The sequence below is a fragment of the Clarias gariepinus genome, chromosome 9, assembly GCF_024256425.1.
Source record: "Clarias gariepinus isolate MV-2021 ecotype Netherlands chromosome 9, CGAR_prim_01v2, whole genome shotgun sequence".
Taxonomy (NCBI): domain Eukaryota; kingdom Metazoa; phylum Chordata; class Actinopteri; order Siluriformes; family Clariidae; genus Clarias; species Clarias gariepinus.
In genome coordinates this window covers 22,966,644-22,993,649 of record NC_071108.1, presented here as the reverse complement: position 1 = coordinate 22,993,649, position 27,006 = coordinate 22,966,644, and the positions used below count along the sequence as shown (strand labels likewise).

At 36.8% G+C, this 27,006-nt stretch overlaps 3 protein-coding genes across 3 annotated transcripts; 1 reads left to right on the top strand and 2 right to left on the bottom strand.

Annotated features, from left to right (window-relative positions):
* Positions 1-10,313: 10,313 nt before the first annotated feature.
* dynll1 (dynein, light chain, LC8-type 1) lies at positions 10,314-12,560 on the top strand. The gene is made up of 3 exons (XM_053503806.1): positions 10,314-10,334; positions 11,306-11,444; positions 11,626-12,560. The coding sequence occupies exons 2-3, from the start codon at positions 11,313-11,315 to the stop codon at positions 11,761-11,763; spliced, it is 270 nt and encodes an 89-aa protein (XP_053359781.1). The 5' UTR covers positions 10,314-10,334; positions 11,306-11,312; the 3' UTR covers positions 11,764-12,560.
* A 900-nt stretch (positions 12,561-13,460) lies between these two features.
* rpl6 (ribosomal protein L6) lies at positions 13,461-17,247 on the bottom strand. Its single transcript, XM_053503805.1, has 6 exons — positions 17,098-17,247; positions 16,856-16,954; positions 16,098-16,241; positions 15,483-15,531; positions 15,133-15,317; positions 13,461-13,641 (listed from the first exon to the last, which is right to left on the bottom strand). The coding sequence occupies exons 1-6, from the start codon at positions 17,245-17,247 to the stop codon at positions 13,489-13,491; spliced, it is 780 nt and encodes a 259-aa protein (XP_053359780.1). The 3' UTR covers positions 13,461-13,488.
* A 3,111-nt stretch (positions 17,248-20,358) lies between these two features.
* On the bottom strand, positions 20,359-26,741 carry acaa2 (acetyl-CoA acyltransferase 2). Its single transcript, XM_053503303.1, has 10 exons — positions 26,589-26,741; positions 25,863-26,029; positions 25,575-25,703; positions 25,288-25,404; positions 24,472-24,619; positions 22,990-23,165; positions 21,501-21,630; positions 21,262-21,332; positions 21,011-21,165; positions 20,359-20,894 (listed from the first exon to the last, which is right to left on the bottom strand). The coding sequence occupies exons 1-10, from the start codon at positions 26,602-26,604 to the stop codon at positions 20,810-20,812; spliced, it is 1,194 nt and encodes a 397-aa protein (XP_053359278.1). The 5' UTR covers positions 26,605-26,741; the 3' UTR covers positions 20,359-20,809.
* Between the last annotated feature and the right edge of the window lie 265 nt (positions 26,742-27,006).

Genomic DNA, 27,006 nt, shown 5'->3' with positions numbered 1-27,006 from the left:
GAATTTGGTGTGAAACTGATAAAATGAAGTGAAGCTACATAAATGGTCCTGAAAAAAGGAAGAAGCAGGAGGAGAGAAAAATATTTATAGCAACAGTGCCAAAGGTAACAACCTTTTTCACAGTGCTGGTGGTTACTGACAACAACAAGAACACTATAAACGTTGTTAAAGAGCACCAAGAGGCCACTGCTTGTGCTAGCAGCACTAGTGTTAGCAAAGCTACTAATGGAGCTAATGTTACCTTTTGTACCTTTATTACCTTGTGTAATGTTTGACTCGTGACATATGACCAGCATTGTGCTAGTTACTATTATTCACTGAAAGTAATATATTACTATTACTTATTACTTTTCTATAAATGTACTATATTACTAATTATATAATTAATATTATATAATTAATATATTACGATGCAAGTCCCACATTATAGGCAGCGGTGCGAGATCTCAGAACGTCGTGGATGGTTTTATCTACCCACGGCTCCTAATTGGGAAATGTTCTGATGCTTGTTTTTTGTATGGTATCATCTGCTAGGTTCTAAATGAATCCCACAACTGCTCCCGTAAACACATTGATGTCATTAGAGCATAAGAACATTAGCAAGACAAAATAGCTAATAGTGGACTTTAGTACAAAGCAGGAGAGGAACTACCAGACCCCCGGTGATCAACAAGAGCCCAGTGGAGAGAGTGAACAGCTACCTCTGTGTTCACATCACGTAGGAGCTGTCATGGTCCTCTTACATCAATACAGTGGTGAAAAAGCAACAGGAGTTCAGGAATTTTTACTCCCGCACCATAAGTTGCTTTGGGTTGTTGGGAGTAAAATGGTACATTATCTCTCTTTTGTATATTGCTTTCTCACCCTTGAAGGCTCTCTCAAGTTTAGCTCTGGCTGTGCGGCAGAGGGCTTTATCTTTGGACCTGAGGGCAGCATTGCAGACTTTTAGGAGGGTTTTGACTTATTTAGTCATCCACGGTTTCTGATTGGGGTAAATTTGGATGTGTGTGTTGACTGTGACATTACCAACACAAATCTTAATGTAGCTGGGTAATGATTATGTGTGCTCCTTTAAATTCTGGTTCTCAAAGACCCCCCAGTTATTCTTCTCAAAACAGGATTCTGTTCTCAACACAGGTAAACCAGTTGTTATTAACATAGATGCAGAGCCCCCCGCTCTATCTTAACAGTCTTTGTTTCTGTCCCAGCAGTGTCTGTGCTATGTATCCAGCTACCTCCATGGTCAGGTAACAGTGGGGTAGAGAATTCCTTTATGGTGTTATTCATGGTGATCAGCAGTTGTAGTCCATCCTTTTTGTTGGTTGATGATCTGGTGTTAGTGAGAAATATGCTCACAAGACACGTGACTAAATTCACTGTTTTTCCTTGCAATCGTTGCCCTTGACTGACTCATCAGATAATCTAATGTTTTATATCTGCCCCTGAGAGATAGGAAGATAATGAATTATTTTTTTAAATATGTTGAAAATAAAAATACACTGAGATACTAATTGAAGAGGGAGTAAAAAGGTAACTGGGGATGATAGGGAGTGAGTAGTATTTGTAGTAAATGAGCAGCAAATGGACCCAGCAAAACCTGACTATCAAGAAAGGATATACTGAAATAAAGTGATGGAAGAGAGAGGAGGTCTCTGGGGGCAAACAGATATGAGCAAGAGGCTGTCTGGAAATGCTTCTGTTAAAAATATGATTATGATTAATAATAATAATAATAATAATAATAATAAGATATTATTATATTTTTTTACAGTTTAACTAATACAGTACACTCATTATAAAATCTTATTTTCATCTATACATATAATAATCCTATAAATCCTATTAATCTATAATCTGGTGCATCTGTACATTCAGGATATTTGTGGAAAAAAATGGGGGGGGGGGGCAAATCGAGATGTGTTCTCTGTGTGTTTGTCTGTTTCTTTGTGTATGCATCATGAAAAAACTACTAAACCAATATCCAACAGAGGTCCTCTGTGGAGAGAGGAGAACCTTCCAGAAGGTCAACCATCTCTGGAGCAATCCACCAATTAGGCCTATATGGTACAGTGGCCAGAGAGTCTCATCGGACCAGAGAATTTTGTTTCTCATGTCTTTTGGCAAGAGGGGCTGCCATGTGCCTTTTACTAGGGAGTGGCCACTCTACCATATAGGCCTGATTGGTGGATTGCTGCAGAGATGTTCTCTCCACAGAGGACTTTTGAAACCTACAGTGGTGTGAAAAACTATTTGCCCCCTTCCTGATTTCTTATTCGTTTGCATGTTTGTCACACTTAAATGTTTCTGCTCATCAAAAACCGTTAACTATTAGTCAAATATAACACAAGTAAACACAAAATGCAGTTTTTAAATGAAGGTTTACATTATTAAGGGAGAAAAAAAAACTCAAAATCTACATGGCCCTGTGTGAAAAAGTAATTGCCCCCCTTGTTAAAAAATAACTTAACTGTGGTTTATCACACCTGAGTTCAATTTCTGTAGTCACCCCCAGGCCTGATTACTGCCACACCTGTTTCAATCAAGAAATCACTTAAATAGGAGCTACCTGACACAAAGAAGTAGACCAAAAGCACCTCAAAAGCTAGACATCATGCCAAGATCCAAAGAAATTCAGGAACAAATGAGAACAAAAGTAATTGAGATCTATCAGTCTGGTAAAGGTTATAAAGCCATTTCTAAAGCTTTGGGACTCCAGCGAACCACAGTGAGAGCCATTATCCACAAATGGCAAAAACATGGAACGGTGGTGAACCTTCCCAGGAGTGGTCGGCCGACCAAAATTACCCCAAGAGCGCAGAGACAACTTATCCGAGAAGCCACAAAAGACCACCGGAACAACATCTAAAGAACTGCAGGCCTCACTTGCCTCAATTATGGTCAGTGTTCACGACTCCACCATAAGAAAGAGACTGGGCAAAAACTGCCTGCATTGCAGATTTCCAAGGCGCAAACCACTTTTAAGCAAAAAGAACATTAAGGCTCGTCTCAATTTTGCTAAAAACCATCTCAATGATTGCCAAGACTTTTGGGAAAATACCTTGTGGACCGACGAGACAAAAGTTGAACTTTTTGGAAGGTGCGTGTCCCGTTACATCTGGCGTAAATGTAACACAGCATTTCAGAAAAAGAACATCATACCAACAGTAAAATATGGTGGTGGTAGTGTGATGGTCTGGGGTTGTTTTGCTGCTTCAGGACCTGGAAGGCTTGCTGTGATAGATGGAACCATGAATTCTACTGTCTAACAAAAAATCCTGAAGGAGAATGTCCGGCCATCTGTTCGTCAACTCAAGCTGAAGCGATCTTGGGTGCTGCAGCAGGACAATGACCCAAAACACACCAGCAAATCCACCCCTGAATGGCTGAAGAAAAACAAAATGAAGACTTTGGAGTGGCCTAGTCAAAGTCCTGCCCTGAATCCTATTGAGATGTTGTGGCATGACCTTAAAAAGGCGGTTCATGCTAGAAAACCCTTAAATAAAGCTGAATTACAACAATTCTGCAAAGATGAGTGGGCCAAAATTCCTCCAGAGCGCTGTAAAAGACTCGTTGCAAGTTATCGCAAACGCTTGATTGCAGTTATTGCTGCTATGGGTGGCCCAACCAGTTATTAGGTTCAGGCGGCAATTACTTTTTCACACAGGGCCATGTAGGTTTGGATTTTTTTTCTCCCTAAATAATAAAAACCATTATTTAAAAACTGCATTTTGTGTTAACTTGTGTTATCTTTGACTAATAGTTAAATGTGTTTGATGATCAGAAACATTTTGTGTGACAAACATGCAAAAGAATAAGAAATCAGGAAGGGGGCAAATAGTTTTTCACACCACTGTATCTGATTTTTGGTCACCTCCCTTACTAAGATCCTTCTCCCCCGATCGCTCAGTTTAGATGACCGTCTAAGAAGCTCTAGGAAGAGTCCTGGTGGTTTCGAACTTCTTCCACTTACAGATGATGGAGGCCACTGTGCCCATTGGGACCTTCAAAGCAGCAGAAATGTTTCTGTAATCTTCCCCAGATTTGTGCCTCGAGACAATCCTGTCTTAGAGGTCTACAGACAACTCCTTTGACTTCATGCTTGGTTTGTGCTCTGATATGCACTGTCAACTGTGGGACCTTATATAGACAGGTGTGTGCCTTTCCAAATCATGTCCAATCAACTGAATTTACCACAGATGGACTCCAATTAAGCTGCAGAAAGGTCTCAAGGATGATCAGGGGAAACAGGATGCACCCAAGCTCAATTTTGAGCTTCATGGCAAAGGCTGTGAATTCTTACTTTATTAAAAAATATATATATATTTTAAATTTTTTATTTTTAATAAATTTGAAAATCTCAAGTAAACTTTTTTCATGTTGTCATTATGGGGTGTTGGTGTTGTGTGTAAAATTCTGAGAGGGGAAAAAAAGGAATTGAAATTATTTTAGAATAAGGCTGTGACATAAAATGTGGAAAAAGTAATGCACTGTAGCTAGTGCACATCTATGCTTCCTAATAAAGATTCTGTAAAGGTTTGGTCAAACACCCATGAAGGGATTAGGAGGAATTGTGGATTAAGGAAAAGTGTGATGGTGAGGATGGTGAGGCATGCGACACAAAAATGAATTCATCAACAGAACAATTTTTTTATCAGTGAAATAAAAAAAAAGGTCCAAAACATTAATGTACACCTGTGCATTGACTGTAATGACTATTTTTCTTTGTTTTTTTTAACTGACATGCAAACCTAGGGTCTGAAAATAACAGTAGCAACAATGCCATTCAGCCCTGACCAGATGTCTTGGTACCCCCCTCCTTATTATTATTATTATTATTATTATTATTTTATTTTATTTCTTTTATTATTTTTTTTCGTCAGTCAGTCATATTTATAAATAGAATTATCTCCTTGGCTAATGCATATTTGTGATTTCTCACTGAATTGTACTTTAATCCAATCATCCACACTCAATGATTGCTCTCCATAGACCACTGTAACCTTGTTTTAATTTGTTTGTGTCTTAGTGCAGGTTTTCTTTTGGATTTTCCTCCACCCCATTCTAAACAATTTTTCACTTTCGTTTACTTGGGGTGAATGTGCTGGACGTCCACTGCCTGTGGAAGACTTTAAACTGTCTTGAATGCATACTACTTGTGAATAATCTTTTCTCCTGTAAAATGCTAAAATTATTTGTAAATGGTTTTATAACACTTTCCACATTGATGTGCAGCAACAATTGCTTCTGTAAGACCATTGCTAATATCTTTCTCGCTTGGCATTATGTTCCAGACCTCTGAATGCTCCAGACCAGCAAACTGCCAAAACTTTTATCTGCACACCTGTTTGTCTGCACACCTGCTGATCATCATTTAATATAGGGTTAATGATTAGCAGCAGCTGGCTTTTATCCTCTTAAATTCTCTGGAAACAGTAAGGGGTACTTAGTATTACCCTTCTGATTTTTTTATTTTGGTTAATTTTTGCGTAAAAATAATTGCATTGTGAAAACAGTTATATGTTTTTATTCTTCTGAGGTTATGTTTACCTAATATTAAGACTTTTGCTATGATGAGATGGTTTTTATTATGTTTTTGCCATTTTGTGAATTCTTTATTCTGGGTAAATATTTCTTTATTTGTTTCTTTATTAAAAACAAAACAAAAAAAACAAAACAAAACAAAAAAAAAAAAAATATATATATATATATATATAAAATAATGTTTTTAGACTTTTATTAGTCGAAGCTGCCACACTTTTAGCAAATACACCAATAAATACACTCTTTTCAACTCTACGGCATATATCTAACCCTGTGCATTCCATCTACATGAGCTAGCCAATTCCCTCTACATACAACACAATAAACATAAATGAGTAAATCTCACAATTTCTTTAGATATCATATGATTTTTTTTATCTTTGTCTTTAAAAGACTTCTCTTGTCTTCTTTAACCAGTGTTCTGCTATGGGGGATTGGTTGAGAGAGGTGACGGTTGGCCTTTTGGAGCTACCAGAGGAGCACAAACAAGGTGCTGCTACATAGTCACCAGGCCCTCAAGGCCTTGTAGGCCTTGAGTTGCTGTGACAATGAGGAGGACTGTAGTCCTTGATGGCCTGGGTGACTACGTAACAACCTAAGGAGTAGTGTTTGGTCAGGTCTGTGCTCTGAACATTGAATTCCAAAAGGACTAGACAGATGAAGCCATACAAACGATTTCTATTGATTAGGGGAGACATGCTCCTCTCAGATTCACATGGTGAGAAACTCTTGACATTGACTTGAAAATTGACTTGAAAAAAAAAATCAATATTTGCTGTTTTTAAAAATGGTTAAGAAACCATTTAAAACAATCAGCAAGACACTGATAAGCAGTTGGTGTTATGCGGCTATTTTATATTGATCTTGATTTTGAAACAAAAGAAACATCACTGTTTTAACTTTGACTAGTTTTGGAAGAAGAAAGTTTTTAAAGTAATGTTTGTGTGTTTAAATGGTTGGGGTATTGTTAGGCCAACTTCTTTTTATTTAAAAAAAATCACTTGAAACAACTACATCAGGCTACAACGGAAAAAAAATTACCTTTTTGAATAGATGAAATGTTGGGATAAGTTAACCCTAGAGAATTAATTAATTAATTAATTGAGCCCACTACCAATACTACTTGAGCTGACCTAAATATTTGAATTACAAGTTGAGTCAACTTAAGATTTTGAACTGTGTCCACATTGTGTCAACTAAACAGCAATGTGAAATATATATTTTTTTTGGCCAAAAGATTTCTCTAAAAGTTGAGTAAACGTAAAGATGCTGTGAAACTTGTTATACATTTTTATGTTAAGTCAGCTTCTCTTTTTTTTTTTTACCGTGGTAGTCTGCCAAAACAATGTATACACTTCTGAAAAAGAAAAACTTATGATTGCGATTGATATACAGTATATGATATTATTGATGATATATTAATATAATATGCATATTACTATTTTTCTTTTTCTAAAATGTGTATACATTGTTTTGACAGACTCATATATACAGTATCTCACAAAGTTGAGTACACCCCTCACATTTCAGCAACCACTTTGTGTTCTCAAGGAACAATACTTGTGACTGATTTACTGTCCTCTAACAAGAACTAAGCATGCAGACTATATTGTCTAAATAACTGGCAACGAAACACCCAAAGTGAACATGTCAAAACTGTGTCCAAAGTGTCAATATTTTGTGTAAGCACCATTGGTATCTTGAATGTCCTCCTGGGCATGAAATTGACCAGAGCTGCACATGTTGTTGCTGGGTCCACATTACAAAAGCTGCTGAATTTTAGACACATGGCACTTTGCCACCTTCCGCTTGAGGATGCCCCACAGGACTGCTCAATAGGGTCCAGATTTGGAAACACACTTAGCCACTGTCAAACACATGAACATGATGAATAGGACAAGTGACTTTGTATGATTGAAGACGTACAGCTGTTCACTTAAGGAGTACTTACTACTATTGTTTCCAGATATTTTGACAGTAATGCCTACTGTATATGTTGAGTTATTTTACACAGGACAGTAAATTTATACTGTTATACAAGCTGTACAAGAAATACTTTAAAATATATTAAAGGTTTCATTTCTATAGTATTGTCCATTGAGAAGATATACTAAAATGTTTGCTGAAATTAAAGGAGTGTATTCACTTTTGTGAGTTGGTATAAAAATATGGATATGTAGAGATATATATGTCCACATATCCATATTTATAGCCTATATGAATACTGTATATCTCATTAGGCTCAGTACCTGGTAGCGACAGTAAGCAATTTCCCTCTGGGATTAATAAAGTTATTTGAATCTTGAATCTTGAATACCTGGTGTTGATGGTTGGAGTTTTTAGAAATAGTAATGTAATTTTATTTTAAATGTAATCAGTAATTTTATTGTTTTAGGTTGCAATGTCTGCCTGTCTATATGTATGGCAGAACTCCATGCCTAACTTATTAATATAAATAAATAACATTTTGTAAGGTTGCATATCTTACGCCTAGTTTACACTAAGTTGAACTTCTTTCATCATCAAAATACACTTCCTGTTTAAAGTAGATTATTACATCCAGCAAGTGATGTTATGTACAGTCATTTTACATTTTGATATGAGCGCATAACACTCTCAGTTTGGGTATTTTACACGCCCTCATCTCAGACTGCTGCGGTTATATTTGACCTACCGAACCGTGTTTTATCTCATAGTGGTGCTTAACATTACATCTTTAATACGTACCACAGTTTCAGAACATATGAGACACTTTCCAGAGTAAGGAGTACGTCATGCTATGTTGCATGTTTGTGTTTTGTGAGTATTTGCGGCATATTTGGGAAATATTTTGTAGGGGCATTATGGTTGTTTCTGTGTCTTTCGCATACTCTATATATTAACGGTAAACTATTGCATTGATTGATTGGCTTTGTTGAGTGAAGCATATAGCCACACCCACTTTGAGGGCAAAATCGCTATATTTATTACTCTGAGGTAATCTTATATAATAAGCAAATTTACACCTGATAGTGGAATTTGTTGATTATAGTGGCTTGTTAGAGAATTATGATATTATTCTCTCTCTTTTTTTTTTTTTAACAAGGCATTTAAGTCAATAGAACACACACATTTAAAGCTCTACAAATATATGTTCTTGGAAGAACATTCTGTAATAATATCTGGACCGTATATTAAAAAAAATAAAATACAAGTAGTAATATAAAATGAGATGTAAAGCAAGAATGCCTAATTTCAGCACTTAGATAAAATTTATTTAAAATTCATGAAATTATTGGCCATACTTTTAAAATTCTCAGATATACTGTAGATATATCTATAATAAAAATATATATAAACTTAATATATTTCGCCAGGATTTCATAGTCTGCCAGTTCGAGGATAGTAACACAGGATAATCACAGGTGACTCGGGCGGACAGTCAGGACAGGGCACGCGCACACGCGCACTCACTCATTCACTCTACACTACATCTTGTTGTGAATTGAACGGCCTTTGGTCAATTATCTAAGAGAAACATTTTAAGGTGGTTGGTTGAAAAATGTGTTTTACAGTGGTTGGCATCCAATAAGTTGCATTACCGCCACCTTCTGGTCCTAATCCCCCTTTTCTTTCATTTAAATCCTCTTTTATCAAACACTTTCTTCCTTCTCCACTTTCTCGAATACCTTTGACAATTAAAATGTTAAGAGTTACATTTATTTTCATTTATACAGTTAAATAATGAAAAGGGCCCTTACAGGGCAATTTACCTTGTACTGGGAAAATGTACTGTTCAGATTCCCTGCCTTTGACACGCATGGCTGTTATTAATTTGATTAGTTTACCTGTTATTATGTCCAAATTCTATTTAAATGAAAAAAGGTTTACAGATGAAAAGGCCAGTTATTGTTATTTTTCGAGCTGTGCAAGTATGTGACTCTTATGTTGTATACTTTGATTTTGAAATAAAATTAAGGAAACATGATGTGTGCCTTGTTGATGTTGCAGACAGGTGGAATATTTTTATTCCAGGCAATAACTTGAAAATTATATTTTTCATTTTATTCGTGAGTCTAGTCACATAAAAAATATTTTTCCACCATATTAAAAATATTTGAACAAATTGTTATATTTTAAAGAATGTTTCCTTCGCTTTATTTTTAATGGTCAAGTTCATTCAGAAATTTTAATTTTCCAAATTACTCCCTAAAATATCACCTTTCCTCTGTGAACTCCAAAACCTCTTGAACTCGTTAAATCTAACCAAAATCTGTTATTGTCTTGACATTCTGATTGTATCATTCATTTACATATTCTTCAGGGTTGCTTAAATTGTATATCTTTAATTTATTTTGTATTCTGTCAACTATTGTTAATTGTATAGTTACTTTTTTGTTTTGTTTTGTTTTGTTTTGTTATATATCTCCAAGGAAGTTGCCTTAAACAACATTACCCGAACAGTTAACACAGAGCACCGACTGAACGCAGCCGGTGGGGGGATGGGGGGGTGGGTTCGTCTCTAGTTTGGCGCGTGCGCGCACATTGGTTGGTATGGACACAAAGAATACGTCGGAGCCGCAAAGCATTATGGTTTGAAATAAAATGCAGGAGTAAATACCAGAGAAAATGCACTACGGGCGGACCAATAGGTGAATCGTACCGGTAAGCGTCAGTTAAGCTAATATCATAGAAGAAGAGTACAACGTAACACACCCACTTCACTGTTGTCAGTCAATGATATAATAGAAGGAGTTCTTCTCAAACGGCCGGGCTGTATTCCTATTCCCGTTGAGCACACTCAGCAATATCAGGTAAACAGATACTAACAATTTGAGCTAATTTTTTCAATTTAGATAACTATTTTCTGGTGAAGTATAAAATAGCAACCTGATTTAGACCCGGTTCAGAATGGTACGAAATAATGTTTCCTTCGCTTTATGCTTATGTGAAATAACGTTAACTCATATTAGCTAACCAAGACGGGTCAACATAGGTTATTTATTTAGAGTAGTCATCCTCTTGTTATTGTTTGCTTTCAACATCATAGTGCTACCTGTAAAACTAGCTAACTTTGCTGTAACTGCAGGCTGTGCTTTTTGATACGACTGATAATCAATCAATAAACCTAATTATGCTAGAGAGTTAACTTTTAATGTAAGATATATCTAAATCTAAGTGTACAAGTTACACAACTATGATTCCTGATCTGAAATTTGAATTACGATCCTAGTGCGTTGGTACCCTACTGTAGTATGAGGATAATGGGAGTAGATGGGCAGTTACACCATAGCAACGCCCGACTAAAATGTTATGCAAGAAAATGATGGAAGAAAGCCTACTCAGTATCTCGTGTTGATGTTATGTAACCTGCTACTGCATGGTGGCCAGTGCCTACAGTGTCGTGTAGCTCAGCTGTTCTGCAAAGGCCTTTTTCATTATTTAACTGTACAAAATGGCAGCATTAATATAAATGTAACCCTCAACATTTTAACTGTATTTTAACGTTACTTTGTACCAGTCGTGGAGTGCACTCTTCTGTTGATTCGGCACTATATCGGCCTTGAGTGACAAGATGCTCCTGTAAAAAAAAAGAAAAGAAAAAAAAGAACTCGGGCATGTATTGTCTAATTAAAACAAATAACATAATGAATAAAGTTTTTAGACTATATTCTTATGTTCCTAAACCATGACAATGAGGCAAAAAGGGTCAGAGGACCACGAGTCTATTCTAGGCCAATAAATTATCTTGTACATCTAAAAACCTACATATTTTTAATTTCAGAGCAGTCATGTCTGACAGAAAGGCAGTGATAAAAAATGCGGACATGTCCGAGGAGATGCAGCAGGATGCTGTTGAGTGTGCTACACAGGCTCTAGAGAAATACAACATCGAGAAGGACATTGCTGCCTACATCAAAAAGGTAAGACTTAAATCTGGATGTCACAATAAACTAGCGAACGTAACTGAGTTAAATTGAAGTAATAGTACTGTCCTGTAGAAACTGTACCTGTCCTAAATAGCACTTTGTAAGAGCTCAATCACTTATTACCAGAGTAAATTAAGTCAGCTGACATAATGAATTCTCTTATCTGCCACTCAAGGAGTTTGACAAAAAATACAACCCCACCTGGCACTGCATTGTGGGAAGAAACTTCGGGAGCTACGTGACCCACGAGACCAAGCACTTCATCTATTTCTACCTGGGCCAAGTTGCCATTCTGCTGTTCAAATCTGGCTGAGACCAAGCTTTATCATCACCTGACCATTTATTACTGACTGACTACAGTAAGGCTGAGCATTCCTGTTCTGGGACCTGCCTTCTCTTGGCTGCTTCTTTTTTTGTTCCTCTTTTTGTTTTAAAATAATGTCTACATATGGGGACAAAACAGATTAAGGAACATGTATTTATTTGTTTTCTAAACACATTTGTCATTTCAGTGTTTTTGTTTGTAATTAAAACAAAATGACTTTGCCCACATGGATGGATGTAAGGACAGTAATTTTTTTGGTCAACAACAGGCTTGAAAATGATACATAAAATGTCTAATAAATGGAATTTGGAAGTGGAATTGTTTGTGGCAAGCATCAATGCACAGGTTATTAAACACGTTTATTACATACATGTTGATAGTTATTAACCTACAGTGTGTTTAACATGTGACTTTTAGTTTGCTGCTATTTAGCTTTGGGTCTTTGTATGGTGTTCAGTCTATCACAATCTTGACTTTTTCTCCTTTCACTTCAGTGATGTTAATTCAAAAATGTCATGTATCAAATATTGGCTTTCACAACCATATCTATACTGGTCCCTGTACATTGCCACTTAACTTTAGTTTTAAATTTGCATTTAAATGGTATTTGAGTACTGTGCAATAGGTTTTACAATGTTATAGCAATACACTGCAACCTGTAAAATTAAATATTTCAAGATTACTGTTCTAAGTTCTGCTTGACTGACTTGATGTAAGAAGCAAGACCTTGGCTAAATGTTTATCCCAACATGCACGATTAAAGATACTGAGGACAGAGTTTTCAATTGAGATGCAACTTGAGGCTTTGAGCTTTTACCTTTAAACTGAAAACATTGCAAATGGCAAATCCAGGTACAGATTTACAAAAGGTTTTCTTATTTAGCAATGTTTGTCAGGCAAGTTTTTTTTTTTTTTTTTAAACAGAACTGTAGATTCACCTCCTTGCAAAGCTGGGCAGTGGTACTGTAGGTCAGTGGTTAAGACATTGGACTAAATCTCACCAGTGCTCTTGTGGCTGTTAGTGATGGGTCGTTCATGAACAATTCATTATTACAGTTATCAGAGTGATTGATTTTCTACTGGGCACACATGCAAAGCATCACAAAAACTCAGGTTATGTACAGGAAACAACTGAGCAGTTACCTCGAGTCTTTTGATCCGATTTGTTCATTCTTTTGTCACATGACTCCCATAGACGCTATGTAGTGCAATAGATTCAAAAGAACAAGCCCTTTCGGCCAGAAGATATGAGAGGTGAATTGCTCGTTCTGTTTATCATATGTCCTAAGCTGCATTGTAATATTTTTATTACTGGAAATATAACCAAAATGTGCACATGTACATGTGTTGGGGGTCTGTTTATTAAAAATCTAACATTTTATTTCCAATCAAAAGAACAAAATTAAATGACTTAAGATTCGTTCATTTTGATGGGCGAGATTCAAAGAACCAAGTCACTAAAATGATCCAAACTTATCACTAGCTTATTCCCAGAGCCGTATCCCAACATGTAGTGAAAAGACTTTTGTAACAAAGCTGTGGGTTGTCAGTCAGATTTTGGTTATTAAAATGAATAATAAAAAAAAGTCTAGTCAAAAAGCTTTGAATTATGTTCACGTGTCTTTGAAAGATGTACAGGTGCTTCTATGACAGACATGATAAGGAAAGAAAATGCAGTCCAGTAATTGGATGAAACAATCAAGTTTTATTTCTTTAGAAAACCAGTTTGTGTGGATAAACCCCATTGGAGAGGAAAAACTGGGAGCGCAGGTACCCTTTCAGTTGAGGAACCTTCTTAATAAGAGGCAACAGCTGAGAGTCAACAGCTTTCTGGTCTTCCTTCCGCTGCTCAGTCAGCTGGTATTTCTGCAATAAATAAGCAAAAGTATTAAATTGTGTGTAAGCAGGGGGGGGAGGGCAAGTTGACCCATCTTAAAAGCGTGCATTTTATTTAAAGCTAGGAGACATGTCAAAATTTACATGTCATATGCGACCAGTAGACAACAAAATCATGTTCAATTTCCCCCATACATTTTACATCGTTAACACATGATTTATAAAGATGGACAAAATCTCTTATAAAATGCAACCAATGACAACCACCCACTAGTATACAAACTATAACTCAAGCAAGCTGTTGAAATATTTCACACTAGGGTGATTTCACACAAGGACTCAGACTTTTACCTTCAACAAAAGTGTAACTATTAAAGGGACTAAAAGCAATGAAATCACTAACCACAATACCTCAGTGCCTATTTGAATTACACATCACAATTTATATACACACCTCGATTTGATACGATACAATTCTCGAGACTGAGATCTTTGAGACTCAATCACATTCAGTATATTCATGTAGTTAGACTTTTTTGGGCAAATAACACTGCTAAAGCTAGACCAGACCAACAGAAGCAACCACAAAACACACCAGTATTATGGGTGTATCATTTCATTCACCCTTTTCTTACGCTGCATAAATGGCATCACAAAGCAGTGAAACACTGCTGCAAACATGAACGATAGGACTCTACCCAGCATGTGACACATGCTCCCACAGAGTCCATTTAGATGTCAGTCACTTTTTGGCACATCACCAGCCAGAACTGTATCAGTGCACTGGCCCAAGCTGCAGAAGCCTTTGGAACCAGTATTAACTACTATTGATGTCAATTAGCTAGGTAGTAGCAATATCTAGCCTGAGATGGTTAGGGGCCTAGGTTTTATCACCACCAAGTTACATAATTGAGAAGTTTATTAACTGTTTCAAAAAAAGCTTTTCCTTCCTTTTTATTAGTTAATGTTCGCTCGCAACATAATTATATTTGATGTGCTGCTGAGACACTGCTGACAGCTTTTGAAGTGAAATGTTTGCCTGTATGATAATCCATGCACAAGATGACATTGAGATTTAATCAATACACCATAAGAAAAGTTTTACTTTTGTTAAATTTTATTTCAATTTCTAACTAATGAGCCAGTTCGCCAGGCTTTTTTTCTAGCAGCCTTAACAAATTTTATATTATGAGAAATCAATATTTAGCCATATGGAAAAAAAAGCATCTTTGTATGGTCTGGATAATGGCATCTGGCAAATGACAAATTTAAGAATCTGAATCTCAATACCACACCACAACACTACCCTCATACACAGCAAGCAACAGGTTCTCACATAGCATCAATGCCCAATCTGACTAATATTCAAAACTGAATGGGCACAAACCAACAGCCATGTCCAAAATGTTATTGGAAAGATTGCCCAGAAGCATGGAAACCCTAACATCAATTAAATCAATCATCAGTAGTGGAGAAGGAGGACTTTTGATCGTCTACATTGTACACAAAATTACTTTGTACCTCTTTCTCCGTGTCAAAAATCTCCCCTTCTTGGTGTTTGGGCTTCCTGAGCCTCTTCTTTTTGAAGTAAGCATCATTTAGGTTCTTGGGAAGCTTCACACTCGAGATGTCCACCTTGGTGGAAGTGGCAATGCAGAACTTTTGATGGGCTCGACGCAGAGGAACTCTATTCACAGCTAAAGGACCTAGAAAAGAACCACAACAGCAGCTTAGAGGCCCTGACTAACAAAAAATTGTGCTTGGAACTTTCTACAAAGTATATATTTTAAAGTAAGCTTGGCCTAAAGCAAGTCCCATCCTTGCAGATATTTAAAAAAAAATAATAATAAAAAAAATAAAAAAAATCATACCTGTAACAAGAAGGAGGCCACTAGACAGCTGCTTGAGAAAGACCACACGCTAGAAGTTGGGGGGGGGGAGGAAAAGGCAAGACTTTGATAAAACAGCAATATTCTGTACCTTTTCCACAATTCAATTCAAAAGAGTATGTTGTGGCAACCGCCTTTACAGTATGAGCCACCCTTAGCCAAGCCACCAAAGTTCACTGTAATCTATTAAACTGCATAATATAGTTCAGTGCATTTTATTAAATTTCATGTTACTAAATCACAATCCTATCTATGTTCCTCATATCGTAGACAGAAAGCCCCAAAAATGAGGCTTGAAATCAAAAGTACATTAGTCTGAATTGTGTGATTGCAGAGGTTCATCCATCAATAACATTACATTGACTGGAACATGTAAAATAGTTTAACCTACACACTATCCTGTAAATGTATTCAGATGGATTGGAGAAGCAGTGGTTAACGTGACAGGAATTATAATTTTCAGAAGCAATATAATACAGCAAGAGTACAAATTCTAAACATCTTTCCAACGTCATGTGTAACAAGACATTATTTGCAACGAACAGTTGACTTTGCAAAATGTAACAAGTCTCGCACTAAAACGAGCAAAAAAACTACCTTGCCACGGTGGCGCCCAGTGAGCATGATGAGTACAGTTCCTGGCGTGATGGAAGAGCGCAGCTTCCTCCTGTGCTGGCTGAAGGGCTTGATGCCATGACTACGCAGCTTCCTGGGAACATCCTCCGTAGGATAGTAACGAGGCTTGGGAAGGAATGGGGAAGAAAAGTTAAGAGAAAACTATATGCGATCTTTCATTTTGATTTAATTCCATATGCTTCCCTCTGAAAGAGGTATAGAGATTGACGGTCCTGAAGCTCAACAACTAACAGCCAATAACATTTGAGAAGCCGAATATTTCACTGAGACACTCAAGACAATTATTCTTAATCAGTCTGACAAAGTAACATTGCAGCCCTGAATATCCATTAGTGAAATATCCCTGAACCATAAAAATTTCAAAACTATACCTTACACAACTTTAACCCTCTTCAAAACAAACAAACAAACCACCCTCTGCATTCTTTCTTCCAAGCCAACAAATGGTCAAATATGTAAGACAACATCACTTTCTAATCTGTATGGTCAGACCAGCCTCTGATGGAAGGAGATATTTTGTACTTAACTAGATTCAATCACAAAATTAAAATGAATAAGTAGTATTGCATTAGAACAAATACCATTTTAATTTGAAAGTCAAATGATCTATACAGTTGTCTGCTTAATACGTTTGTCAGACAAGTCCATCAAAATATAATTTAGAAAAAAACAAAACTTTAAACTGTATACTTTTTCTTGGGAAGGAGGGGTAAACTCACCATCTTGCGCAGTCTGATGACTCTGGTACCTCCATTCTTGTCTCCACCAACAGTTTTCACCACGGTGGTTGCGGGCTTTTCCTTCAGTTTCTTCTCAATCTGTTTGACCATATATTAAATTTTACTTAAAAGCATCACACTTAATTTATATAACGTAAATTCAAACTAATGCCAGTTGCCAGATTTTATGGCAAGCAGAACTGTTGCTACGTGCGTTTAATAAGCCAGTAATGTGCACTCACCTTGCTTTCAGGTGCTTTAGTCTTCCTCTTGTACATGGCGCGTCGGGCAAACATGACCGAGCGGGAGTAGCGTCCAATACCCCGAGCCAGGACAGGATTTCGGCTGCAGTGCCGCTTGCGGGCAACCTTCTTTTTATCACCCTCAGCCATCTAAAACGTGTAAAATCAGAGGTTTGTTTGTGTAATCATAACATAGCAAAAATAATATTACACAGTGACAGCCAAGAAAAGCCATAATGTTACAGCGTGATTCTTAATACCTATAAAATATCACTAGACAGCTTAAAACGTCCAACATAGTAATTATATATATATACACACATCACCAGTCCAACTATAATCATAAATCGCACTATAGCGTACAACAAAAGTAAAACTGAAGAGTAGTTTAATAAGAACGAAGCGCATTAGCGAATAAACGTGACTGGCTTTAGCAAGTCTGCTAACAGGCTAAGCGCTTATCAGCAAAAACTGACGCTGGATAGAAAATACGAATAACGTACATTATCAAGAAACAATGCACACAATAAACACAGAAAATCATTTAATATATGAGGAGTTTTAAAAAAAGGCTAACGCGTGCTAATGTTACAGCTCAAAGCAAGTCGACATCAAGCGAGGCCCATCATTATTAAAACTAATTTTACAGCACCGTAAAAGACATCCTTTCCAATTTTCGCAGGATTTAGCGTTAGAAGTAAACCATTACATGTTTATAAAATTTTGGATCCAATACACCGAAGGATTTATACAAGATGACAATGGATTATATTTCCGAGAACATAGACACTATAGCAATAATTACCTCGACCTAGAAAAAAAGGCCTTCATCCGGGCACTTGACGAATATATAGTCTGACGTATGGTCTGACGTAGTACACTACTGTGTGCTTCTACGGCATCTTTGAAGCTTCTCTTTAATTAAAGAGAATCACATCGCCCTCTATACGCTGGAGGTATGGTAACGTGGTGATATTTAATTTTATTTATTTTTATATTTTTTTAAGACAAAAAAGTTGCACTTCCCCCATTGTATGAAATAATTTTAATCATTATTTTTCAATTTATCCTAAAAAGGATATGTATTTAAAATATGAAATTGGTCATATTTACCTCTGGGTAAGATTTAGGAATGTACAGTATTTTATATTACAAGACTTCAAAAACCGTTGATTTGGTTATCGAATCTAAATTAATCAATTAGTTTAAAAATACATCTAAAAACCATGCTGACAAATCCTGACAAGTGTGTCCTGCTGTAAGTTTCTTTCTTAATAACCTACTGACTAAACTGATAAGTAACTGTTTGTTTACCTTTTGTGTGTGTGTGTATGTGTGTTTGTGTGTATTTACCATCGCTTACTTACTTGTAAAGATAATCGGCCAGTTTCACCAGCCAATTCTGTGTTTTGCCAGTTGGCTTGAGCAGATCAGATTGTTCAATGAGTAACCAAATTAACAATTTACAGAATTGATTGTTGTTATATTTACTTTTTGTAATGTTTACTGTTTCATTCAATCATGACCATTCCGGGGAAAAAATAAACAAACGCTGTCTAGTGGCCACCACATAAGTGATTCGGTTACAAATATGGCAGACTGAAGTGGTGAATTTAAAAGACATGTCTTGAGCATGTTAAGGCCCACAAAAGGGCCCAAATGACATAGTTGTAAGCAATGATAAGCGGGCCTCACAACTATGTGCCTTTAGTGCATGTTAAGACCTCTAAAAAGACAACGTTGCCTAGATGTACCGGTGTGCCTTTTGAGCACACTGTTGTTGTTGAGTCTTTCAGCTGCTCCAGGCAAGGGGTCGCCACAGCGGAATCAGTCCGCACAACAACCTGGCACAGGTTTTACGCCGGATGTATATCCGCCCTTCATGATGCAACCCTCCCATTTATCCGGGCTTGAGACGGCACTGCGTCCTGTGGCTGCGGGCGGGTTGGGTATGGGCTGGGAATTGAACCCGGGCCTTTCGCATGGCAGGAGAAACACGTACCACGTTTGAGCACACTAAGAATTATAAAAAGCCCTGGGTGCTGACCAGGCTCAAAAAAACCTTTATATAAATACCAATTATATCATTGTTTGCAGCATTGCAAAAAAGAAATAAAAAAACTATTGTTGCAAGCAACGATGATCGACCCAAGCACCTGCGCCATCGCCAGCTGTGCGCAAATGTGCCTTTTGAGCATGTTAAGACCTCCAAAAAGCCCCGGTTGCTGATGTCACTCTGTGTGGGCCAGGTTTTGGTGGCAATTGTAATGGCACTGGTGCTTGGGCCAGTCATTGTTTGTGTAGGATGTGTAGTGCATGTGGCAATGACATCATAATCAAGGCGTCATCGTGCGATGTCATAATGCTTGGGCCCTAAAAAAACAACAGTAGAACTCACAGCTGTGTTTAATAGTATGCAGAATGTCAAGAGAACTTAAGGGATTGGGACTTAACAGCTGTGTAGACTTTAAAAAAATTAAGGCTAATATAATTTTTGGTAAAAAGGCTCCAATATACTGCGGAACGATTGAACTGCGGAGCATCTAATCAAATATGGCACCGGTGGGATAGGCTGCCATATTAACTGCTCCTACACAACCAACCTGAAGCTACTGACCATCAAACGTCCTTTAAACCTCCTCGGGAGGTTACATCTGTCATAATCAGCGGCGTTTATACATAACCTCAAATGGACACAGACAATGCCTTATGCAAACTGCACAAGGCTCTCACACAGCACCGGGATGCTGCACTCATTGTGGTGGAGATTTTTAATAGTGCCAACCTCAAACACGCATCACTAAACTTTTATCAACACATCACCTTTCACCCACTATGTGCGAAAGGACCCTGGACCACTGTTACGTTTGACCATTTGAGAAAGATCATGTGGTCTGATGTGACAAGTTTTACCCAGAGCGATGGGCACATCAGGGTAAGAAGAAAAGTGGACAAATTAATGCACCTATCATGCTAAGTGCCTACCTTACAAGACTATGGGTGTTATAATCGGGTGTCAGGTTTAGCTTCAGCAAATTTATGTACTAAAAAAATGAGGTCAACTGACTACCTGGAGATACAGTACTGAATGAATAGGCCTCCCCCTTTTCTTTGAGAATATTTGTGATGTGCAGGAGAAGAATTTACATAGCGGTCTGACTCTCCCATCATCTTAACAAGATCTTGAAAAAATTATTGTAACATTGGACTGAAAGATGTTTCATGTTTCCGTAAGCAGATTGGACTCATGCCACAACCGTATTCAAGCAAAAGGTGGTCCAAGGAAGTTTAATAGTGAAATATTGAGGCAGTGTATAAACCACAATCAGGTGCTGCACATAGCAGATTTGTATCTGGACCTTAAAAAATATGACTGAACACATGTTTATTTTTTATTACACAATTCTGATAAGTAATATACTTTAATACAGTGACTATCACTTAGCACACTCTTTAATGTAAGTCATGCATTCTGCTAGGAATTCTGTGTAACATGAAGATTTGTCCATACATGGAGACTTATTCCACATTTTAAATCAATTTTCCATTGAATCCATCCATCCATACCATGATATTTATAATTAATATTAATATAATTATCATTAAAAGAACTTGACCAAAGAAAGTTTATGAGTTAAACAATTTAAAGGCTCAGATGAGTGTTCCTGTATTTGTTGAGATTTTTCTTTTTGTATGCATTTTTTCTTTTTGTTTATTGGGTATTTTCCAAAATTAATGCAATGCCTTGGCCACCACCAATACAGGCTGATCCCACTGCATACTTGCCACCTCTTCGCCTTAAAAAAAAAAATGAACAAAACATGGCTGTTATCATAATCAGTTCATTTATACCATACGTTATTCTAACACTTGAAGGAATCCCAGCACATTTGAACAAGAGTATGATAAGTACCTGAGCTCATGAACTAAGTGTCCAGTGATTCTGGCACCAGAGGCTCCAAGTGGGTGGCCGAGTGCGATGGCTCCACCATTGACATTAGTCTTTTCTGGGTCCAGTCCTAAAGCTTTAACAACTGATAGATACTGGGAAGCAAACGCTTCATTCACCTGATAATAGATAATTATAAAACCCAACAAGATTTAAAAAAAGACTTGTAAAATTTCACTCACTTACAGCATTTGTTCATGTTTAAGTACATTTACCTCTACCAAGTCCATGTCATTCAGAGTGAGCCCCACTTTCTTTAGAGCCTCTGTTATAGCAGGTACGGGACCTGGAACATACAGATACAAGCTGATGTTAAATGTAAAACCTTTCATTTATTTACAATGAAAATTATTTGCAATGAAAAGTCCTATTTTGACTTGAATGTTCCTCATATATACTGTATAAAAGGCATCAATCCGCTCCCTTATTTAAAAAAAATTATTTGTATACTCACCAATGCCCATTATTGTAGGGTCACAGCCTGAGATGTGATATCCTACGATTCTAGCCAGTGGAGTAAGTTTGTGCTCCTTAACAGCATCCTCGCTAGCTATCACCACAGCTGCAGCTCCATCTGATACACCCTGTGAGAGACACAATTGATACAGAAAAAGATTTAAAAACAAAACGAAATAAAAAAAAAATGGTTTGCAGAAGTATTATTTCTACAGATGTGCAAAAAATCCAAAAGTCTTAAGACTGGCTCTTTTAAACATGCATCATGAATTCTGCCAAGTAACAGCTAGTCACACATATTTTAAGATGAACACAGAAATGGTTAAAGAAGCACAAATTAATTTCTGTTAATGGATTTAAGACCTTCTCCTGAGAACTCTTGATCTAAAAAAAATCTATATCTTACAAACCTCATAATAGTATAAAGAAAAATAAAATAATCTGTGTGGAGGAGTGGAATCCCTTTATACATGTCTATAATATTGTTAGACATTACATAAACAGACTCTGTACTCTTCCTTTTTCCAACACAGGCTTCACACACTGATGCACACAAATATCACACCGATATTTAAAAAATGCCTAGCCAAAAAAGTCACCAACTTAACTTGACTAAATAGTTAAAAGGCTTGGACTAAATAGTTAAAAGGCTTGGATAATTACTATGGTGATTAATTATGGTTCAGCTGACAACAAGTTAATTAACCCTAACTGATGCTGGTAGTAGATTCTCATTTCTTAAACAACCATGTCTATCTGCGATGGATATCTATCTGATGGTGGTGGCAAAGATGTTACTTAAGGGGGGGATTAATCGGGCTTAAATTTTAAAAGAGTAATTAAAGGAGAATGAGAATTTTCTAGGGATGGGAATCACTAGTCACCTCCCGATATGATCACGATACCTTAAACTTAAAATAAAATCAAGAACAAAAAATGATGTATTTTTATTGAGCAGCACTAATCTCCATCATCCACCATAATTATTATTTCTTCGTCCTAACCTTATCAAAATGAAATCACAGCTGTAATCAAAGCAAAAGGAAGACCAATGAAATAGTAGAGAGTGCAGCTTTTTTTTTTTTTTGGCTGGACAGTGTGTTTTAGAAAGAACTGCAGTACATTAAAAAGAATTTGGGGGGAGGGACTTTTAGGTAAACAATTTTACAATTTGATCTTAACATGTAATTTATTGTATTTTTATATATTTTAAACTTAGCTTTTTTTCATGTTCATTTTCTTTGTTTATACTACCAGAAGGCAAGTGTGCATACTTATATTCATTTTAAAATTAACATACACATACAATCGCATTTCTAAAAATATTAAAAACATCAAATAATTGTACATAATATTCATGACATTAGACTGGGTTAGATTAAAATAATTTTACAGTCAGTCTCTTAATCCTATAACATCTGCTAATTAAATAAAAATAATGAAAATCAGAAATGGCCTTTTCATCAAAAGGGCACTGTAGAACTTACTGACGCATTGGCAGCAGTGACTGTGCCACCTTTCTTGAACACAGGTGGCAGCTTCGCCATTTGCTCCAGTGTAGTTTGTGGACGAGGATGTTCATCTTGGGTCATAGCTGCTTTCCCTTTCTTGGATTTTACATCAACAGGTGCAATTTCAGCATTGTAGAAGTTGGCCTCATGAGCTGCAAGAGAAAACAACTATTTTTAAGGATTATTTAAAATGACATTTTTCCCCATTTTGGGGCATCCAGATCCTCCCAGCTTATGTAGGTAGACAGGGTCATTCTCTAAAACTACCTTCTGAAAGTTTAGTCTGGTTGTTGTACTATTTCCTCCCACTGCACCAGCTAGGAGCTGCTACATCAGCCATACTGACCTGAATCAAGCAAAAATACTACTACAAAAAGGAAAAAGACTTTCATAAAAAACCCATTCAAGAACTTGGGTGAGTTTTACAGAAAGTGGAGTGAGTCTGAAGTCAGTGCATCCAGCACCTAACTAATTCAATAAATAAGCTACAACTGTTGCATTTCTGGTGTCAATCCACTCCTGGATAAAAAAACAACAACATCGAATTCATCGATTCAACCTTAGCAAACTCAGTAAAACTTAACTGCTGTTTTACTTCCACTACCATGTAAATGTCTTGGACACATACAAAAAATGTCATGAGAAAAGATACATTTAAAAACATTTCTGTATAAAAGAAACTTCTATAAAGAGCACTAAAGAGTAAGTAAACACAGGCAATATCTGGTGTAAAAAACTTTTTTCTTTAAGAAAAAAAAAACATATATGTGTGAGATAGAGATTTGTGCAGGTCTTTAAGTAAAACAGCTGGGAGGTTTTACTGAGCATGCAGGAGAATATGCCAGAGCGGACACACACACACACACACACACACACACACACACACACACACAATGCTGTGCATGGGTGAAGGGCTGCCAGAGTAAACTACTGTAGAATGACACTTCACTGCATTTTAACATTTTTGTAAGTGCTTGAAGATCCAATGCAGTATTGGTTATGCAAGAGAACCAATGCAAACAATGAAACTGCCCAAGTTTTCTTTTAAAATGAAATTGCTTTAGTAACATGCAAGCAAACATTCCACGGTAATTTTTGTTTTCTTGAATTTTGGCAGGCCTCGCTTAAATACCCTCCCCTTGACTGAGACATTTAACCTCAATTATCTTTTCAAATTAATTTACATTTTCTTACAAGAAAATTAAATGCTGAATAATTAAACTAAAATGAATCAAAATAAAGTTTGTCCTAACTTTGTCACCTAGTTTTACCTTGAGAAAGATCTGATTCAGGTAAATCTATGGAGGAACACAAAACTTTCTAGCAGCACAATAAGTCATGCTAACTATGTCCTCTGACTATGTAATTCTCCCTGCCCACCAAAAACGTTTACTGGCAACATTATCTGGTATAAAAAAAAAGCTGCATAGTGGAAAAATGTTATTAGCACATACTGACCAGCTTTCCACTTCTGCTGTGTCTGATAGGCATACTGGTCACAATCTTCTCGTGTTATCTGGTATTTTTCTGCAAGATTTTCTGCTGTGATTCCCATTGGAGTTTTTATATGAAGGTCTGTAAGTCCTGCCCATAGTGTGTCCTCAAGCTTAAGCAAGCAAAACACTACAATTACACAATATTCCACGTCATCACTTTCAGCAAGAAAACACATTTGATAATCTTGTTATCTTTGGGGGAAAAAAACTAACTTACAAAGTCATTTAGAATCACTTCTGAACCATCAGTGGTCTTTTATTTACAGCTAACTAGCTTCTAAAACAAGGCTGATATGCAAATCACTCTCTAACCTCTGGTCAAGGACACTACTTGGTGTGTGGGACAAGGAAATTCTCTAAGTTAACCGAGCTGATATTCTAAAGCAGAATAAGTAGAAATATAAAAGAGTTGTTTTTTTTTTACATGACATGACATGACTGTTCACCACCTCTATGGTTTATTCTCCTTTCCTTTTGGCTACATAGTATTGATAAGAAATTAAAATTATTTTTACCCCTGTTAATTACACTAGCAGTCAACAGCTACCTTTAGTTGCAGCTAGTTAGTTTAGCCAGTCGAGAAAGGATGTGTGTTGGCGGAGCGAAATAACTGATTAAATAAACAAATCTTGATCTGTTGATAAAAAAATGGTGTTTGCAAAAAAGTTTTATAAAAGCAGTATCACACCCAAGGTTGCGCTGTATTACTCTTGCATGATCTTGCTTAAATATGTTATTTTTCTTCAAAATAAAGCCAACCTGTTTTCTGTAAACATACCTTCATGTCAGTGCCAAACTTGGTGCCGAAACGAATGTTACGGACAGCGTAAGGGGCCTGGCTCATGCTCTCTGACCCTCCACAGAGCACAACTTCTGACTCTTTCAGGCAGATCTCCTACAAAATATCCAGTGAAATTCTCCACACTACAAGTTCAAATTCCACTTCTTCAATTCAACAGAATAACAAAATATGAGATAGTGACTATGTACAATTAATTGTATATGTGAGAAATAGTCGAAGGATGCATACTGTAAGCTGGTTTGATCACTTTTGTGTACTCTTACCTGAGCTCCGCTGATTATGGACTGGAACCCAGATCCACAAAGGCGATTCACAGTCAGAGCGGGAACCGATATTGGTACGCTGCACCGGAGGCCTACATGACGGGCAATGTAAGGAGCATCCGCGGAGCTCTGTTGGAAAAGCAGAAACATTATACACTTTAACACAACAGATATGCTAATACCATACAATCATAAACTATGCCCATAATTAATAATTATTAATAATTTAATATTCATGAGGTTTGTGAGGTATCAGCTGTTAACGCTAAACATCTATCAGTAACTCACCTGCATGACATTACCCATGATAACACTGTTCACTATTTCTGGAGATACATTTGCAGCAACAAGGGCGGATTTAGCAGCATGCTCAGCCAAGTCCGTAGCACTGTGGTCTTTAAGAACACCACCATATGTTCCAAAGGGTGTTCTCTTAGCTGAAACAATAAAGACTCCTAGGACAAAGTAATGAAATTCGTCAGCATCAGTTGTAAATCACAGCGTTGGAATAACTCTGGTCCAGCTATTCACTCTTATTAATTCAGCCAGTGGAAAATGTGTGTAGCATTGAAACACACGTGTTAGGTTGTATTTTGTTACTACAGATGGTGGCATTCAGTATTAAATGCATTAATACTACTGCACCTAATATTATAAGTGGCTGTATTTTTTATTTTTGTCAGTCACCTTTGCCCTACTTTCCACAGCGGATGCTATTCTTCTACGCTCACTAAGTTACATAGACAAGTTCCAGCCAACGCGCTAAATAAAGCATAACAAAGGCAAAAAGTCTGCATGCGCAGAATGAAACATAACATTACCATTAACATATAGCCGGAATATTATCATTAACATATAACCCTAAAATTATCATTAACATATAACCCTAAAATTATCATTAACATAAATAGTCTGCAAAAATAAAACAACTAAATAAAAGTGACAACTATGTACAAAAAGAACACATGCAATAGCCCCTTTTACACCTTAATTATGGGCAAACTAAATATTTACCTCTTAAGAGCGCCATTATTATTTAACTCTTACAGTATATTAAACCAACGAAGGGCAACACGTCCTGTTCGCTACTGACCGCGTAATAGCAACTTAACGTCAACGAACGTGAACTTTCACCCAAATTCTTTTTCTTCTTCTTCTTCTTCTTCGTGTGCGCGCGCGCGCGTGTGTATGCGTGTGTGTTTGGCGGTGGGCAAACAACGAAATAGTGCATTACCGCCACCAACTGGTAAGAAGTATGGATCTTAAATTCGTTATCTACTCTAATCGAGAGTTACTCAATCCACACAGACCCCAGGCAGGAATCAAAGCCCAACCCTGGAGGTGCAAGGCGATAGTGCTAACCTAAGCCACCATTTCGTATTCTTCTTTTATTTATTTATTTATTTATAATAATAATAATAATAATAATAAT